The sequence below is a fragment of the Pollachius pollachius genome, assembly GCF_949987615.1.
Source record: "Pollachius pollachius genome assembly, chromosome: 9".
Taxonomy (NCBI): Eukaryota; Metazoa; Chordata; class Actinopteri; order Gadiformes; family Gadidae; genus Pollachius; species Pollachius pollachius.
In genome coordinates this window covers 17513515-17531328 of record NC_136942.1, presented here as the reverse complement: position 1 = coordinate 17531328, position 17814 = coordinate 17513515, and the positions used below count along the sequence as shown (strand labels likewise).

The window sequence follows — 17814 nt, the reverse complement described above, 5'->3', positions numbered from 1 at the left end:
TAGTGTGTGAGCTCTAATGAAGTGTTTGAAGCTCTCCTCCCTGCCAGTCAAGCCTTGAGAGTTTCATATGAGGGCGAGCCAGGGGAATAGAGACGCCCGACATGCTTAGATGGGCCTGCACACAGATGCACGCAACAAAAAACAGTATTTGCCTTGCCCGCTTGAACAGCTCACATCCCCCACCTCACCCCACTCTCCAAACACTCTCTCACTCAAACACACACACACACAAATTCACACACACACATACATACACACACAAGGAGCGAAGAGAATAAGAGGGCATAAGAATTATCTATCTATCTATCTATCTATCTATCTATCTATCTATCTATCTATCTATCTATATATCCCTATATCTCTCGCTCTATATATACAGTATATCTATATATTATATAGATGGTGATACCTATACATAAATATATATATATATATATATATATATATATATATATATATATATATATATATATAGATAGAGTAATCTATAGAGATATTTATAGATGTATCAACAGCCTATCTTTATATATAGGCCTATATATAGATGCATGTGTGGATGTGTCTGTGTGTGTATAAATATATCAGAATATATATTATTATATATATTCTTAGTAAATCTAATTGCACAGTTCGACTGAGCGGCAATGTATAGAATAGTATGCAAGTACCCAAACACACACACACACTCACACGCACACACACACACACACACACACACACAAAAACATACACACACACACACACACACACACACACACTTACACACACACACAAAAACATACACACACAAACACACACACACACACACACACGCACGCACGCACGCACGCACACACACTGACACACACACACCCAGCACACACACATACACACTCAAACATGCTCACACCCACCGGCCTCATAACTCATTTGACTGTACGTTGTGGCAAAGCGCCCCCTGTGGTCGCTGAGAAGCACTGCACGTGTCGCGTGGGGGTTAAAAAGCGCCGGTCCGCCCGCACGAGGTTCACAGTGTGGGTTCGCTTGGAACAGTGAAAAGTTAGTCGAGGATTTTGTGGCGCGAAGGACTTACGGCTGTTCATCTCTTCTCTGTCGACGACATGGCAAACAAGGCGCAGCCTCCTCACCTTCATCTGGCCGAGTGCACAGCATCCCAGTTCCTCGATATCTGGAAACATTTCGACGCTGATGGTAGGACAGACATTTTTGGAAAAAAGTTGTAAAAATATTGTAAATAACTGCAATCATTATAATCACGCTACCACCGTTCGTAAGTGAATTCGTAAATGAATCAAATCAGCTTTTGAGAGAAAAGTAGGCTGAAGGCTATATTAGCCTAATAATAAAGTTAATTAGAATCACATTTTTGATAATATAGGCTTCCTAATTATGCGTTCAAAGAGTAGTACGATCAAGTCTAACTTATAATAAGGCTACATTTAATTCCGACATTTGATTTCATATGCGTGTGCAAATTATCAGAAAATTCCAAAACTTCAATAATGTATTATCATCCTGTCTTAATTACAATTTCATTCATTCGTTAGTTCATTCGTTGAAACATTCATTAATTGTACTTAATGTGGTGTAAAAATTGCGATTAATATTTTGTATTATTAGTTTGTAATATTTTTCAAATCTTTATCTGTCTCGTTCTTGCTCTGATCTCGTTATGTATATGGGCATGTGCAAGTGTGTGTGTGTGTGTGTGTGTGTGTGTGTGTGTGTGTGTGTGTTTGTATGTTTGTGCGTATTATTTGCAACGCTGCAACCTTGACACGCACCACCAAGAGTAAGCTATCTCAAGTAGACCTACAACATGATAAACCCGACAGCTCCTTAATAATAAAAAATAACGTTAAAATGCCTAGTAGTAATTATAATAAATAATATAAACAATCATCATAATAATAATCATCATCCCGTGTATTAATATAATGGAAGGCTGAACACAAATAGACCTACCTACTTCCCCGCGTACTAATTCAAAATTATTTTAATGCTTGTTAGCAAGTGGTCCTTGCTTTTTTCCACCTAAAGCATCGACCAATTACTTACACATATCATTTCTAAATGCCCCCGACTAAAATTTGGATGACCAAAAAAAGTTATGAAATTCTTTGTGTCGTATTATGTGTACCGTCGATAGGAGAGCCTATCGTGGTTCATACGTTTTTTCAAAATTCTAGGAAATGTAATAGTAAAGAAAAAACAATAGATCTTAATGCCACAAAACAAGACAACCCTTATGAGCAAGGGTCTGTGGGTTGTGAAAAATGAACAGTGCCAATTAAACCAGGAAAGCCTCCTAATTGGAAGAAGCTCTTATCACATGTTACCAACCCCTTGGTAACCAGGAGTTCTCTAGCAACAACCACGACTCCCAATCCAATTAGAATGTGCTGCCAGGGGTTTGAGCAGGAACATTTCCCTGGCCAATTACCTTTCTCACAAATCCCTGCAGTATTATTTGCCAGCGATAAAAAAACAAGATCCAAACATCCAAAGAGCAATAAATACAAATGCAAATAACAAAGTATATAATAGGTCTACTAGAAATAAATGGCATGTCGGCCTACACTGAAAGATATTGGGACAGGGATTCAAGTCCTATATGATAGGCAGAGTCCCATAGTGGTCAGGCATTTTTGAGCATGAGCTCACCATTATCTTTCCCGAAGCCCGAACAAACGGCTCTGTTCAAATAGTATTTTTGCTTAGGAAGGTTCCAAACTGAGTGAAATGACCCGGAAGTATCTAAGTGGCAGCCATGATAGGAGCTGTTTGAATTCTGTAAACGCTAAGGAATGGTGCTGGAATGCTTACTTTCTTATCTCCTATAGCATAGTGTACGTTGGACCTCCCTTTATTAGATTAAAGGCGAAAATGCTTCCCACAATTCCTTGCGGCAGCAAGGAACAATTCCATGCGGAATCAAAGAATTGTTGCTATACCGCTACAACGCTAAAACTGTGGCTTTACTTTTTAAAGCCACGTATCAATCGGCTTTTCACAAATACAAACAATCAAGATGACATCTTCTGCGGTCAAATAATTGGCCTGATGTTAATCAGGCTGATTATATTTCTGTCCTTATGATTAGCCTAGTTTAAATCAATCTGATTATCCCTCTCAGTCCTTATTATAAGCCTAGTGTAAATCAGTCTGATTCTCCTGCTCAGTCCTCATTATTAGCCTAGTGTAAATCAATCTGATTCTCATTTTCAGTGCTTATTATAAGCCTAGTGTTGATCAGTATGATTCCCCTACTCAGTCCTCATGATTAGCCTGGTGTAAATCAGCCAGATTCACATCCTCAGTCCACATGAATTCTCCTTCACATCTTTCCTTGGTCTCCTGACGTTTTCGCTCAAGGCCAAGGAAGAGGGTTAGAAAAGGTAATTAAGTTGTCTATTGGACTGGAGCCCTGTTCAAGGAAGGGGGTTAGCAAAGTCATTTTGTTGACTATTACACTGGAGCCCAGGTGTCCCAGGTGTTTGAGTGATCCGGCCATTTTACATACCATTTGCAAGCCCACTTTGCAAATCAAATGCAAGGAGTACAATGATGTGGATTTGGATAATGTTTGATTTGTCCCTTATAGCTAGGAGTGTCCCCAGGGCAGGAGAACAAGAGAGCTCATTCGTTTGTTCAGACAGAATCAACAGCTACTAGCTATGAGTAAATATACATATGAAGCCCCAAGCTCACATGGATGATGAAACAGACAAACTCCCCATGTCTCATTGTTGAGTCAAGAATTGCGGTGATTTCAAAATGCATGTTGAAGAAGACACCTCAATATTTAGTTTAGTATATACATATTTAACATTTGATTTAAAAGATTGAATATGCTACCACTCAAAGCAAACATATCTATTCTTTAGGGCTTTAACAACTAAATGCCACTACTAATTAGGTCACTACACATTTCATGAGAAAAACCCTTTAGGGTACATTCAGCATATGGTTTTGTCTGATGGGCAGATGTGGGGATTATGTATTCAATCTATTACTTAACCCAACATACCGTGGCTACCTTGCAGAAATCTATTGTAAGAGAAATCTGAATGGCTGGCTTAGGTAATAATCTCTTGATTTGGTATGCAGATCCCACTCTCTCCAAGAGCTAGGGCCTGTGAGTAGGTGTGGTTGGTTTAATAGGTGATCGTATCTGACCCAGTGAAGTGGTCAAGCAGGTGATTTAATTACAATGCATCATCTCTGAGTAAAATGCCAATAAGACCCATAGGGAAAATTATCTGCAGCAGCTAAGAATGTCATTGCCTGCCTCTCTATCACACACAGACAGACAGACACACACACACACAAAGACACATCCATATGCACAGACACATGCAAATGGAAAGATGCTTTTGAAATAAAGAAGACAAAGGAACTACGCTGATTAACTGAAACAAAGAGATAGACAAGACAACCAGGTAAGATGGAGACAATATAAAGCATTGCGATCTTTAACAAAGCACAACTGCTTTCCAGTGGTTTGTTGAAGCAGCCAATCACATCATTTGGAGCCCTATTTCCCACCAGGCAGCCTGCTGTACTGGCATGGTGTTACTGGAGCGGGACTAAAGCAGAGTCAGTTGAATCAGGGTGCACAACATTGCCCTAAATCAGGGCAATGGTGCAAAAGAAAATATATTTGGAAAGATGTTACAACAATCATATTTATTCTAAAAGCCAGTTTCACTGTAAGAATACAATTAATTACCTTAATTTGCAAGGAAATTAAATGCAAAAAGGTAGGATAGAATAGCCCTTGAATTGGACAACTCGTAATGTCTCAATGCTCTGGACAAGATGACAAGGTTATGTTTCAATTTCATATCATAGGAAGGTCAATTTAGGGACACAATTCCAAACAAGCTGTTTGCAACTGGTCTTTGCTTCTGATTCAAGACAAAGAAGGTGATGAACCATCACCTCTCGAGTGTCGGTGTGTGCAGCCTTCCCGTTATGGTTCCGGACACCAGTGTCCACCCCGACACCAGTGTCCACCCCGACCCTTGACCCCTGACCCTACTGCCTTCAGTGTCCCTGCGCCCGTGTCATGTATGGTCATTCCTGTGTCCTGTAGGCAACGGCTTCATTGAAGGGAAGGAGCTGGAGAGCTTCTTCAAGGAGCTGGAGGAGGCCCGGAGAGGAGCAGGGGTGGTGAGTGAGAGGACCGTGGAGTCTTTCTTGCTGGTTCAGATGCTAGAGCTTCTAGGAGCTTTGACTTTCACAGATTTTTGGTTGTTGTTGTCATTGATGAAAATGGCCTATGTGTTGTGTGCCGCTGTATGTGTCTGTATGTGTGTGTGTGTGTGTCTCCTAGGACCCCGCTAACCCCACATTCAGAGAAAGGATGAAGGAGTTCATGCAGAACTTTGACAAGAACAAAGATGGCCGCATTGAAATGTCCGAGGTAGGTGTTGAGGCCTTCTATCGTTTTCTTTTATTTATTTTTTATTTGAAGAAATAAAGCAGGGCTAGTGTGGAATATGCATTATTATCTTATCAATAAACCTGCTATGAATCTTTCAGACATTGGTAAAGGACTGAAGGCTTCATCAAAGTACAAAATTATAAAAAATATGCATTATTGTTCCACTTCAAAATAGGCCGTCTTCTGAGTTAGGAGACTCCATTATTTACGTCTTAGTAGCCCATTTAAGCCCTGTCCTCTCCCCTGGCTTTTCCTCCTACCATGTCTCGTTTCGCCTTCTCGCTTACTCCCTTTCTCCCTTTCTAGCTTCTGCTCTCTCTCTTTCTCTCTCAATGTTTGACTCTTTCTCTTAATCTTGTCTCTTAGCTCGCCCAGATCCTCCCAACTGAAGAGAACTTCCTGCTCTGCTTCAGACAGTTTGTCGGTTCCAGCGCCGAATTCATGGCGGTAAGTGTGTGTGTGTATGTATTTGTGTGTGTGTGTGTGTGTGTGTGTGTGTGTGTGTGTGTGTGTTTGTATGCCTGTGTGGCAGTATGTCTGTGTTTCTTCATTAAGATTACATTACATCACATGTGTATCAAGTATCTATCATTTTGCACTATATCCAAGATGTAGATTATGCCAAAGCTAGTAAGTAATAAAGTCAATGATACAAAACATCACCACAGTACAATATTTACTTAGGAAAAAAGCTTTTGTTTTGGTGGCTGTGGGCACTGCTACGGTGGAAGATTTTGAAAATATGTAAATTGCTGAAAGAAATTATTATTCTATCCAACAGTCTAAACATAGCAATATTGTGTAGTGTAAGCAAGTGATATTTATAGCTCTCTAGTGGCTAGATTGTTCAGGTGTACAGTTTTTCAGGCCTCTTTCAACACATATTCAGCGGGATGGGGGGACAATCCAAAGAAAGAGAGAGAGCAAGCGACTGAGAGAGAAGGGAAATAGGCAGATAATAGCAGAGTCATGTGAAACTACAGGCAAAATAAAAATGTCTTTAGTGGTAGGAGGGAATTAACAGAAAGAGTAACAGCGAGAGAGAGAAAAACGAAGGACAGAGAGAGAGAGATAAAGATATTGAGGGGGAAAGACAGAAAGAAAGAGACAATAAGAGAAAAAGAAAGATGAGAGAGAGATAGAAAGAAACATTGAGAGAGAGAGAGAGAGAGAGAGAGAGAGATAGAGAGAGAGCGAGAGAGAGGAGGTGGTGTGATGGTGTTTTTTCACAAGGGTTAGAAAAGGGAAGCTCAACCATCTATTTTCGGCAAGCATATATAATGGATAAGTCCACTGTAGCCCCTCTCAGCCCAGCCAGGAGGAGGGGAGAACAGAAAGGGGAGGAGAGTTGAGAGGGGGAGGAATCAGCCAATCTATCTTTGATAAGGTGCTCTTCTTAAGATAGCGACAGCTGCTAGATTAAAACATTAATTGAAATGTCTGTGTTGGTGTTGATTTGGACTGCCCTCCCCTGTGGTCTGTGGAGAAGACGGTTAGGATTGGATTTGAATGTGTGTGTGTGTGTGTGTGTGTGTGTGTGTGTGTGTTTGTGTGTGTAAATGTGTTTGTGTGTGAGAGAGAGAGAGAGCGAAAGAGAGAGAGAGAGAGGGCGAGAGAGAGAGAGAGAGAGCGAGAGAGGGAGGGTGAGAGAGAGTGAGAGAGAGAGAGAGAGAGAGAGAGAGAGATGGCTGAAAGGCAGGGTTTTTAATCCTCCTCCAGGGACTGATTCAGACCTCCTTGAAGGACCCTGATCGCTCAGCCGGAAGGCTCAGAGTACGGGAGGCTGGGGGGCCATGTAGCCGTCCTGGGCAGGGGGGAGACTAACTGAACATGTGCCATGTAAATGGCTCTAATAAAATGGTTATCGATGGATGTGTTTCATCTGTGTGTTCATTGTGATAGGCATGGCGGCGGTATGATACAGATCGCAGTGGCTACATTGAAGCAAATGAACTGCAGGTAGGACTTATTTTTGGGGTTAATGCTTTGACAACCCATTCATTAATCTCCAAAGCTTACAGATATTGCTGGACCTTACCAATGTGCTCCTGTGCTATTCTTTTGCTAACCTTGACATGGCCATGGTTTAAGACAGAGCTCTGTCATCCCATGTCTGCATCCTTTTCTGTGTCCAGGGTTTTTTATCAGACCTGCTGAAGAAAGCGAACAGGCACTATGACGACCAGAAGCTCCAGGAGTACACACAGACTATCGTAAATCCTTTGCTCTCTCCTGCTCCACACACAAACACAAGCACGCTTCTCCTTCCATTTCCTTTGAACAATGAGTGGATAATGAGGTAGATACACGATGGGCAGGATAAAGACAAATTCACCATCCCTGATGTTTCTGGCCTCCTGCAGAGCCCTCAGGGCGTTGTGGAGCTGCAATAGGTGGAGCATCGAGGGCTGTGTTGCTTTATTTATTCTGAAGACAGTTGAAAGATGGCAGTAGCATCATTGTATGTGTCTGTCAGAAATTTTGTTTAGAAGACAGAGTACGATGCAAGGTGGATAACAAAAGCGTTGATGGTTGCAGACGTGTATGCCTGAGTGATGTCACTCTGAGCCTCAGGTGATGTGTTCAATGCCCAGATGTGTCAACATCTGTTTACCCTTGTAAGCCTCAAAGCCTGACCTGGTTTAGCTGAACCAAGCCTTGCCAAGCAGCTCCTGATTTGCCACAGCTTTACAGAGGGAAAAAACGGTCCTTTTGTCATTCTCGCTACCGTAATGATTGATGGTCAACCTCTGAGCTGATGGGACATTTTGTCTTTCTACTACACAAAGAAACAGCTCACTTTCGAAAGCTTTTAAAGCACACGGCTAGTCAGGTTATCTCCCAGAGTCACACTGATTTCAGAGAATGTTTCCTTTCCTCAACATGTTTTGTGTCCCTTCTCCATCACAGCTCAAGATGTTTGACCTCAATGGAGATGGGAAGCTGGGACTGTCAGAGATGGCGAGGTACACAACACAGTCTCACCAGGCATGATTCATGAAACCGCCCCAGTAAACATTGTCTAAAACAAAGACCTTTGCATTCAGTACCTAACAGACTCCTTTTGTGTCTGTTTTAGGCTGCTCCCTGTCCAGGAGAACTTCCTCCTCAAGTTCCAGGTAGGACACCATCCGTGGGATATGGTTTAGTGCAGCAAAACACATTTTAAAGGAGGAAACAAACTACATAAAAAAAAATGGAAGCTGTATGATATTTATAAAGATGTCTTATTCTTTTCAAATCCTGACAAAACTGGCATCCTTTGGTTTTCTAGGGTGTCAAACTGACCACTGAGCAGTTCAATGCCATCTTCACTTACTATGACAAGGTAAGGCTCCTCATCTGTCTTCTGTTGTCTCCATGTTGAACCAATTGTGAAATCGTTTTTAACCTAGCTCATGGTTGTAGCAAAAACAAAACCACCAAGAGTCAAATTTGAAGTATTACTTTAACTTATATCATCCCCAACCTCCAAATAACTCTGTGCTGTGTCTGGTCACTGAACCAGCAGGTTTGTATAAGGGGGAAATTTGGGGTGTGAATCCAGCTAATCAAAGCTAATCAACTAGACAATCAGCAAGCCATACTCGCTGGCTTGCTGTCCAATCACTACACTGGGGGCGTGGTGTAATCTGAATGGGGTTGGGGAAAATGTTATGTTGTGTAAGAGACGCCGCTAGTGAAACGGAAGAAGACAGCTTGTGCATGGCCCTGGTCAGCATCAGGAGTTTTACTCCCGACTCAGCCAGACTGAGTCAGGCTTGTTATACTATTCCTAATTCTTAGCCAAACAAGGGAAAAGGACTGGGGCACAGATTGATTGAGTCACAAAATGAGTGTTTAAATGTGTTAAAGTATGTTTATTATTATAATATTATTTTTCCATGAATGAAGTATCCAGTGTTGCTAAAACTATCATCGCTGAGTGCTCACAATCTGCTCCATTCTGCCAAATGGCTTCAGTTTGTCAGTGGCTCTGCCGTGTTTAATATGCAGATCTTATGATGTGTGCCATGGCTGAGCGGTCACAGTGGAACTAATCTGTTACAACAATATGGGGTTGTGTTCATAGTAACAGTGCATCGCTATAAACTGAGAACAGGGCCCTCTGTTGGATTATAGATGAGCCTTCGCAGTTCACTCATGTAGACACAGTCAGCGATGCTTCAGCGTTTATGTGTGTAATTAGTTTCATGAGTCCCTAGTCCAAAAGCTGGAACATGGGCAGCCGCTGACTGCTTTCACTGGTGCTAAAAGAATCGAGGGTAGAGAGGGCGAGAGCGGCCTGTCGGCAAACATGAGCAGGTCAACTGAACACTAACATGGCTCTCCCTGCAAGCACTTGGGAATATGCAGAGCTTTAAACAAAATGTATGATGGCACGCAATGAGGATATCGCTACCCTCTGATATTTGGTAGTTGCTCCAACTTTTATTGACTTTACTTTGAGTGTGTGTGGTGTCTTTTGAATATGATTGTAAGAATTGTGGATCTGTTCCTGACAGTATACACCCTGGGTTGCTCATTGTGCAGACAGAATAGGAGGAAGATATCAGGAGACTAGAGTTAACATGTCTTCTGACTCCAAATCCTTTGAAAGCATGCACCAATCCCAAACCCGTCAGGGATTGTAGGTGATTAAGGCTTGGCTGCACTAACAGGAACCTTCTTAAGGAGTCACTTTAGTAGAGAGGACCTTCCTGTGATGCTCATGAGCACATTGAGATGAACAGTAGTTTGATGCATTCAACTAAAATGGAAGTCCACTTTTCGTAACATATTTATTAAGGGCACATAGATTAACTATTTATTCACATTAGTATATGCAGTAATCATCATTATTATAACTAGCATTAGCATGGGGTTCAGGGTTGAGGTTAAGGTAAAGGTTAGTGGGTTAGGGTTAACCCAAACCCTATGAAATAATCTTTACCTTAGTTAACATGAACAGCATTAGGAAATGATAACTAGACCATTAGTTAACTGTTAATCCACTGTTAGTTGATTGTAGGTTACTGCATACATCTGCATTAGATAATGTTAATTAATGGTTAATTATGTGCCCATATTGTGAAGTGTCACCATACTCTTCATGGTGATCAGTATGAGCTTAAGCCCTGTGACGCAGCCATCCATAATGTGTTCTGATTCTACGGCCTCCTTCTCTCAGGATGGCAATGGATACATTGATGAGCAGGAGTTGGAGGCTCTGCTACGGGACCTGTACCAGAAGAACAACAAGGTATGTTCTGAGACCCCAGATAATGGTGTTATCTCTGTTCCAATCTGCAACCTCCCCCCCCCCCCCAATTGAAGAAACACAAATGCTTTGATTGCTTCCCAGAACACCTAATGTGATATTGCTTATAGACACATATAACTTGGCATTGAAACCATGGGGTTCAAAGCGTTTGGTTAGAAAATGCCTGGCATATCATATCTGTGTTCTTCAGCCTGACTTATGCCCGACGGTTCATTTCAATTTGCCTATGATTGGGCATCAGGCCGCTGTATACTAAGGGCTAAAGATGTAAAGCACAAGGCTTGTAAAGCACAAGGCTTGTAAAGCACAAGAAATTGCTCCAAAATAAATGCTGAAACTGTGTTAGGCAAAAGACATGCTGTGTTCAGGAGGTCAGTGGTTAATGTCGTGGTACCTGGTGTCCCCGTCCACGATGGGGACATGCTGTGTTCAGGGGGTCAGTGGTTAATGTCGTGGTACCTGGTGTCCCCGTCCACGGTGGGGACATGCTGTGTTCAGGAGGTCAGTGGTTAATGTCGTGGTACCTGGTGTCCCCGTCCACGATGGGGACATGCTCTGTTCAGGAGGTGGGACCACAGGCAGGGCTACAAGCAGAGCATGATGTTAGGATGTCAGCGGTTAGGGTAGAGCTCCTGGTGGAGGGGTCCATGGTAAACCTACAGGATGTTTGTGTGCAGGAGGTGAACACGGAGCACCTGCAGGGCTTCAAGCAGAGCATCATGGCTCTGTCCGACGGGGGCAAGCTCTACCGCAGCGAGCTGGAGATCGTCCTCTGCAGGGAGCCAATGGTGTAACTCCTCCTGCTTCTCCACCAATCGTCCTTCATCCCGCCTGCCCATCCCCCTCCTCCCCATCCCCCGCCCCCCTGAGACCACACCCGCCTCCAGCAGCCTGGCATTGGACACCAGGTGCATGTGCCGGACACGCCCCCTTCATGTTAACTACTTTGGAAAGATTTAAAAAGTGCACTGACAGCACCAAGCAGCTGTTCCTCTTGAAACTGTCGTACTTGTAAGGCTAAGTCCCCTGTGATAGCTGAACCACACCTGACCCTGTCGCTTTATAACCCCCAGGTTCAGGCCTCAGCGCTGCCCACTGCACTCAATGGTCGTGCAAATATATCTATTTATTCCGATCTACAATATAGGTAGCGCCCATCACTACCAATTCATAATGGCTTGTCAATCCAAATATTTACTGTAATCACTATCAGTGTAACGTTTAGCATCCCAAACCCACATCGATGCCTTACCTTACCAAACCCAGACAAAGACCATTAAAGTCTCAAGATCCCTACTGTGTACCCCAATAATACTCCGTACATACCATGTTTTACCCTATTCCTGCTTACCTGCTTCTAACTTAACGTTGCAAAAAAAAAAAAATGTGAGTGAGTACCATGCGACATAACAAGATACTGTTGTTTTATCCTACTTCCTTTGATCCAATTTATAGCCATAGACCTTATAGGATTTCTACACTTATTTCTCCGGACGCCATCGTGTTCCATACTCCTCTGTACTTTAACTATGTTTGGGTTTAATTTCTAACATTGAGTTTTGGCTGATACTGTCAATGGAAAACAATAATAAAAGACATCTTGTGGATAAGATAATGCTGTGTAAACATAATCATTGGATAACTGAAGGTGGATTGTGGATTTCTTTTCGTACCTCAGTGAACATGATGCTCCACCCCTGTAAACAGCTGTAATAATAACCAAAAGGATCTTTGCTTAAATGTCAACCTATATGAAAGGTTTAATTGATGTTCCATAACCAACTTGTACCATGTATCAAATCAACCTAAACTAAAGGTAAAGTAGATTGGCGTAACCATTCACACTTCATGTATCATAGATCAACCTAAACTAAGGTAAAGTAGATGTACCGTAACCATTAACACTTAATGTATCATAGATCAACCTAAACTAAAGGTCAGATGCACAGTAACCAACTCTATGTATCATAGATCAACCTAAACTAAAGGTTAACTAGATGTACCATGATCATTCCCACTTAATGTATCACAGATCAACAACCTAAACTAAAGGTTAAGTAGATGTACCGTAACCAACTCAATGTACCATAGATACCAATTGTGAAGGGATCCTACACACTTTCAGAACATTTAGAATGAATGAATTGAATGAAATTAATTGACATGAATTGATTTCTAATTGTGTTCCCCTTTACAGTTAATACTATTGGTTTATCCGACTTTTTCCAGACTTTCCTACTTCAACCATTGTTTGAATTATAATGCTCAACTGGCATCAGGCATGATTGCTTAATGTTGACCACTTTCATCTTTAATATGAGGACATGGACAGTTCATTTAATCACAAATACATTGGCAAAGGAATGTGCCTTCCAGTATGTCATTCATAGTTTGGAGTTGAAGGAATCCAAAGGAGAGCTTAGCATGTTTACAAAGTAGAACCGAATGTCTCCGAAGCTTAACAATCTAACTGAAACTAATCACAATACTATTCAAGTATGATTCTACTATTGAGAGATAGTATAATATTAATGATTAACTACGCGTTTGAATATAATGTACCAAATATAGTGAAATTGTTATCGGACGATAGTCAAACCCAATAACACCCAACGAATTGGTGATACGAGATCCTTGACCAAATGAAGTGGGGTGAAGGTACGCCCTTCCAGCTACGATCACCAGGAGATGCTTTCATCCTTGACACAAAGTCTTCCAAGCCTCTGGGATCTGACATTCCATCTGGGATACCGAGGACAGAAAGCTTTTCTAACTACTGGTGAGCTCACCGACCGGTGCTAATGGGGTTGGCATGCTTTTAAATCTCGCTGAATAATACACAACACGGGTACTGGCCCTGCGAGCGCTGCAGCACTGAGGCGTAACCACATCCATTAATCAGCAGGACTCCGTTCTGCCGTTTGGGCAGAGGAAATCAGCGGACATCATCAGTCATGATTTCAAACACGTTTAACGGTGTTGAAGGTAAGATGTGAGAGATGTAAAGAGAGAGAGAGGCGACATTTTAAATTGAACATAAACATCCCCTCCCTCTCTGCTCCCTCCATATTTCTCTGCCATTAAGCCTTTCACGCACCTCTGGTTGACTGAATATCAGGGAAAAGATGTCCTGATTGGTCAGCAAGAAGCTGTCTAAAATCTAAATTGTTTCAGACAGAGGCAGCAAAGTCAACGCGAAACAGATATTCTCACCGCTCATCTTACTCAATAACAGCTGAAGGATGGCTATGCCATTTTTAACAAATTGCACTCAAATAATAGCTCTTTTTCTTTTTCTTAATTTCTAGGTAAGGAGTAGTTCTAGGGCCTTATACTAATATATTTATATGACATGCAGGGCCTTTCACTTTAAAATGTGAATTCTTCATATACGAATCCCATTCTTCCAAACTACAGGGCACAGAAATTCAAAAAAATAAGACGTGCGTGCTTGCGTGGGTGGATGGGTGCGGGGATTTGTGTGTGAGTGAGTGAGTAAAGTGCAAGGGCAGGTCCCCTCTCCACCCGTTTGTCCACATCACCTCCCTGAATGATGAGCCGCGTTAGAGGTGACTGCACCAACATTGTGCATTGGATCTTGAAATTTGAAACTGGTCGTCGATGGGATGGCGGTGGTTTCCACACGGCACAAACACCAACAAGCATTCGAAAGGAACAACCATAGCTCATGAGAATAATTACAAATAACTTGTAATGTATTGTAAAACTGCCTGTAGTAGGTAGAAGGATGAGGTGATCAGTGGTACCTTGGAGCATGGAGGGGAAAGGAATCTATCAACACTGGTTATACAATACCACTACACACTCAAAACCAGTTTGTTCAACAATGCAAACACCTTCACATCTGCCATTAGAACAAATGTCACTGGGAAAAAAACGTTTTGGAAATCCTCCATATTTTCAAACGATGACAACAAACAAACAGCCATGGGCATAATGAATATGGGCCAGCGTCATGCAGAGGAGCCTGCGATGAGGCTTGCGGTGGGTCAGCTGACAGGCTCTTGCCTTTCCATAGATATAGAAGACTTTTGAGATTATAAACTTGATGAAATGTTCATCGTTACATCAACACCATTTGCTGCTAGGGGCCATCTAAATAGAAAGAAAGACCGTTGGAAGGTAGACTGTCTTCGACATTACAACATAATGTTGTGCCATGTGTGCCGTGGCACATTGCATGATGAGATGCAACGTAAATATGGGAACAGTAACCGGCGCGGATAAAGGGAACAGGAGGAAAAGAGACCTCCACAGCAGAAGGAAATAACAGCCATGATTTATTCATTGATGAAAGAAACCCTGGTGTTTTATTCATGACTATTTTAAATATAGCTCATGTGAATTAAATAAGTTATTGAAAATGAATGTTCCAACCTAGATTCCTCTGCATTCCAAATACACTGCCGCACACACACACACACACACACACACACACACACACAAACACACACACACACACACACACACACACACACACACACACACACACACACACACACACCTAGGCGGGCTGTCAAAGGAAAATGTATGTACCCAAATACACATATTATTTGCAATACATATAATGTCTCTGATAGTGGAGTTGAAAAAAAATGATGTATCTCCAAAAAACATTGACAGAAGGAACCTTAGCAAATTAATAATTCATAATACTAGTTCTAATATTTCAAATGATGAGACAGTCTTTTTCTGGGGAGGGGCTTTCAAACGACTACATGACCCCTGGATTTCATCATGCCGTCGTCATGGAAACACATGGACATTGTTTGCCGAACAGACGGATTGATGCCTAATGGTTCAACCACCCTAAAATTGGAATGGTAACAAAAGAAAATAAGACATTTATTCATGATGATGTGTAGATCTTAAAATTATTTTGATGTATAGACTATAAGAAATTAATTTGTGCAGATCAAAGGATGTCTCCATCCGGTCTTTGTCCCTGCATGAGGACTCTGATGAACACATCTGGACTGGTCTTTGTCCCTGCATGAGGACTCTGATGAACACATCTGGACTAGTCTTTGTCCCTGCATGAGGACTCTGATGAACACATCTGGACTGGTCTTTGCCCCTGCATGAGGACTCTGATGAACACATCTGGACTGGTCTTTGTCCCTGCATGAGGACTCTGATGAACACATCTGGACTGGTCTTTGTCCCTGCATGAGGACTCTGATGAACACATCTGGACTGGTCTTTGTCTCTGCATGAGGACTCTGATGAACACATCTGGACTGGTCTTTGTCCCTGCATGAGGACTCTGATGAACACATCTGGACTGGTCTTTGTCCCTGAATGAGGACTCTGATGAACACATCTGGACTGGTCTTTGACCCTGCATGAGGACTCTGATGAACACATCTGGACTGGTCTTTGTCCCTGCATCTATCTATCTATCGATCGATCTATCTATCAATCGATCTATCGATCTATCAATCTATCAATCTATCAATCTATCAATCTATCCCTGCATGAGGACTCTTGGGTCGCTGAAGGACTTGAGGGTTATGGAAGATCCTAGAGCATCCTGACAGGACCCAGGGACAGTAGACTCCATTTAGCAGATCACAGTCAGATCGATACTTCGTGTTATGATGCAGCCAAATCTCCTCGAACAGCTTTACTTGAAGGTTACGTGCACTTATGTTACACATACACACGGGGCATTTAATGACGCACACCTAATGCAATTCAGTAGAAGCGACAGTAGGGGGCAACATTGTCTTCGTTATGAATGTTCCTATTTTAGGCTGGTGCTGTATTGTCCATGCAGTAATATGCTATTATAAAACAACTTTTTTCAAATGTTGGTCCTGTCTTTCCATCTTAACATAATTTAAACCAGTGAGGAGCTTCGGCCTGTCTCAACGTTCCATACAGAGGAGAGGACATCAGACAAAATATTATAACTTTGAGTTTAAATGCAAACAATATATATCAACATTTTTTAAATATTGGTCAATATATTTATTTTCCCTTTTTGTGATATATATTTCCATAGGAAAATGTGTGTAGGCCTACGTACTTGTAAACAGATATTAATTGTATTTCCTATAGTCTACCGTCTTCATTTTTATCATACCATACGGTCTATGGAGAGACATTTTCGTGAAAAGATTTTTTAATAGTCTTAGATTTTATAGAATAATGTTAGACTTCATAAAGTCTATCAGTTTTCAACGACTCAGCGCTTACCTTACAGTGCTGCATATGGGGGCTACAATGGACCCTTTCGATAGTAGGGTAATGTAACTTTTATATGTCTGTCGTAGCAACAGCATGCACATTTATAGAATAGTTGGGTCTATACCGGATAGACATACAATATACATCTGTGTTTTTCCTACTGTGAAACAGGCCCAGCGTCTAATTGATCCATTTGATATTTTTCATGTAAGCCTACATGCACTTGTTGTTACTGTGAATGTTTCCCTTTAGTTAGATACAATGCTGGCAGCCCGATGCATAGATCGAAAATGTCATAATGTCATAATGGCTGATGCACACTAGATGGTGCTATTAGAAGTTTGAAAGCAATAATGATGGGCGAGTTGTTATTCTTCAATAAAGAGAAAGTTAATGACCTAGAACCATTAAATTGCATGTAGAGTGGAATAAACACTTTTAAGATGGTTGATGTCCAACCTTTTCTCAAAAAGTACTAACATATTCTTTATATTGTAAGGTCTAAGCCCAGTTGTCATTCAGTGCCATTGTGAAAAAATATTTGGGCGTGTTTGTGAAGGAATTAAGGAACAAGGAAGTCAATTCATAATTATTATTTATGTTCTGAGGTTTTAGATTTCTTAGGCAAGTTGACCACTGACACATGAAGTGTGACATTCATTTGGCTATTTTTTTCCTTTAGTTTGTAGACCTGCGCACAGCAAATAAAGCCCATTGGTGATAATACAGCCATGGCCCATCTCCTGCTGAGCATGTTGGCACGGCGATCCTGCTGTAGGCAGCCGCCTGCTCATGGGGCTGATTTGGGTACATTTGGATGAGTACACTTATACTCTGCAAATAATGGTTAAATGAACCACCCGTCACTTTGACAAGCACGTTGAACTGA

General features: G+C 41.7%; 1 protein-coding gene across 4 annotated transcripts; it reads left to right on the top strand.

Moving 5' to 3' along the window:
- Positions 1 to 1100: 1100 nt before the first annotated feature.
- calb2a (calbindin 2a) lies at positions 1101 to 11506 on the top strand (the record flags this gene model as incomplete). Of its 4 annotated transcripts, none has more annotated exons than XM_079742922.1 (11): positions 1101 to 1191; positions 5099 to 5175; positions 5339 to 5428; positions 5816 to 5896; positions 7352 to 7408; positions 7585 to 7662; positions 8360 to 8415; positions 8529 to 8568; positions 8724 to 8777; positions 10620 to 10679; positions 11390 to 11506. In XM_079742922.1, the coding sequence occupies 11 exons, from the start codon at positions 1101 to 1103 to the stop codon at positions 11504 to 11506; spliced, it is 801 nt and encodes a 266-aa protein (XP_079599048.1). The 4 variants fall into 4 exon arrangements, with proteins under 4 accessions (XP_079599048.1, XP_079599047.1, XP_079599046.1 ...); XM_079742921.1 differs by having other exon boundaries at positions 10620 to 10688; XM_079742920.1 differs by having other exon boundaries at positions 10620 to 10691.
- Between the last annotated feature and the right edge of the window lie 6308 nt (positions 11507 to 17814).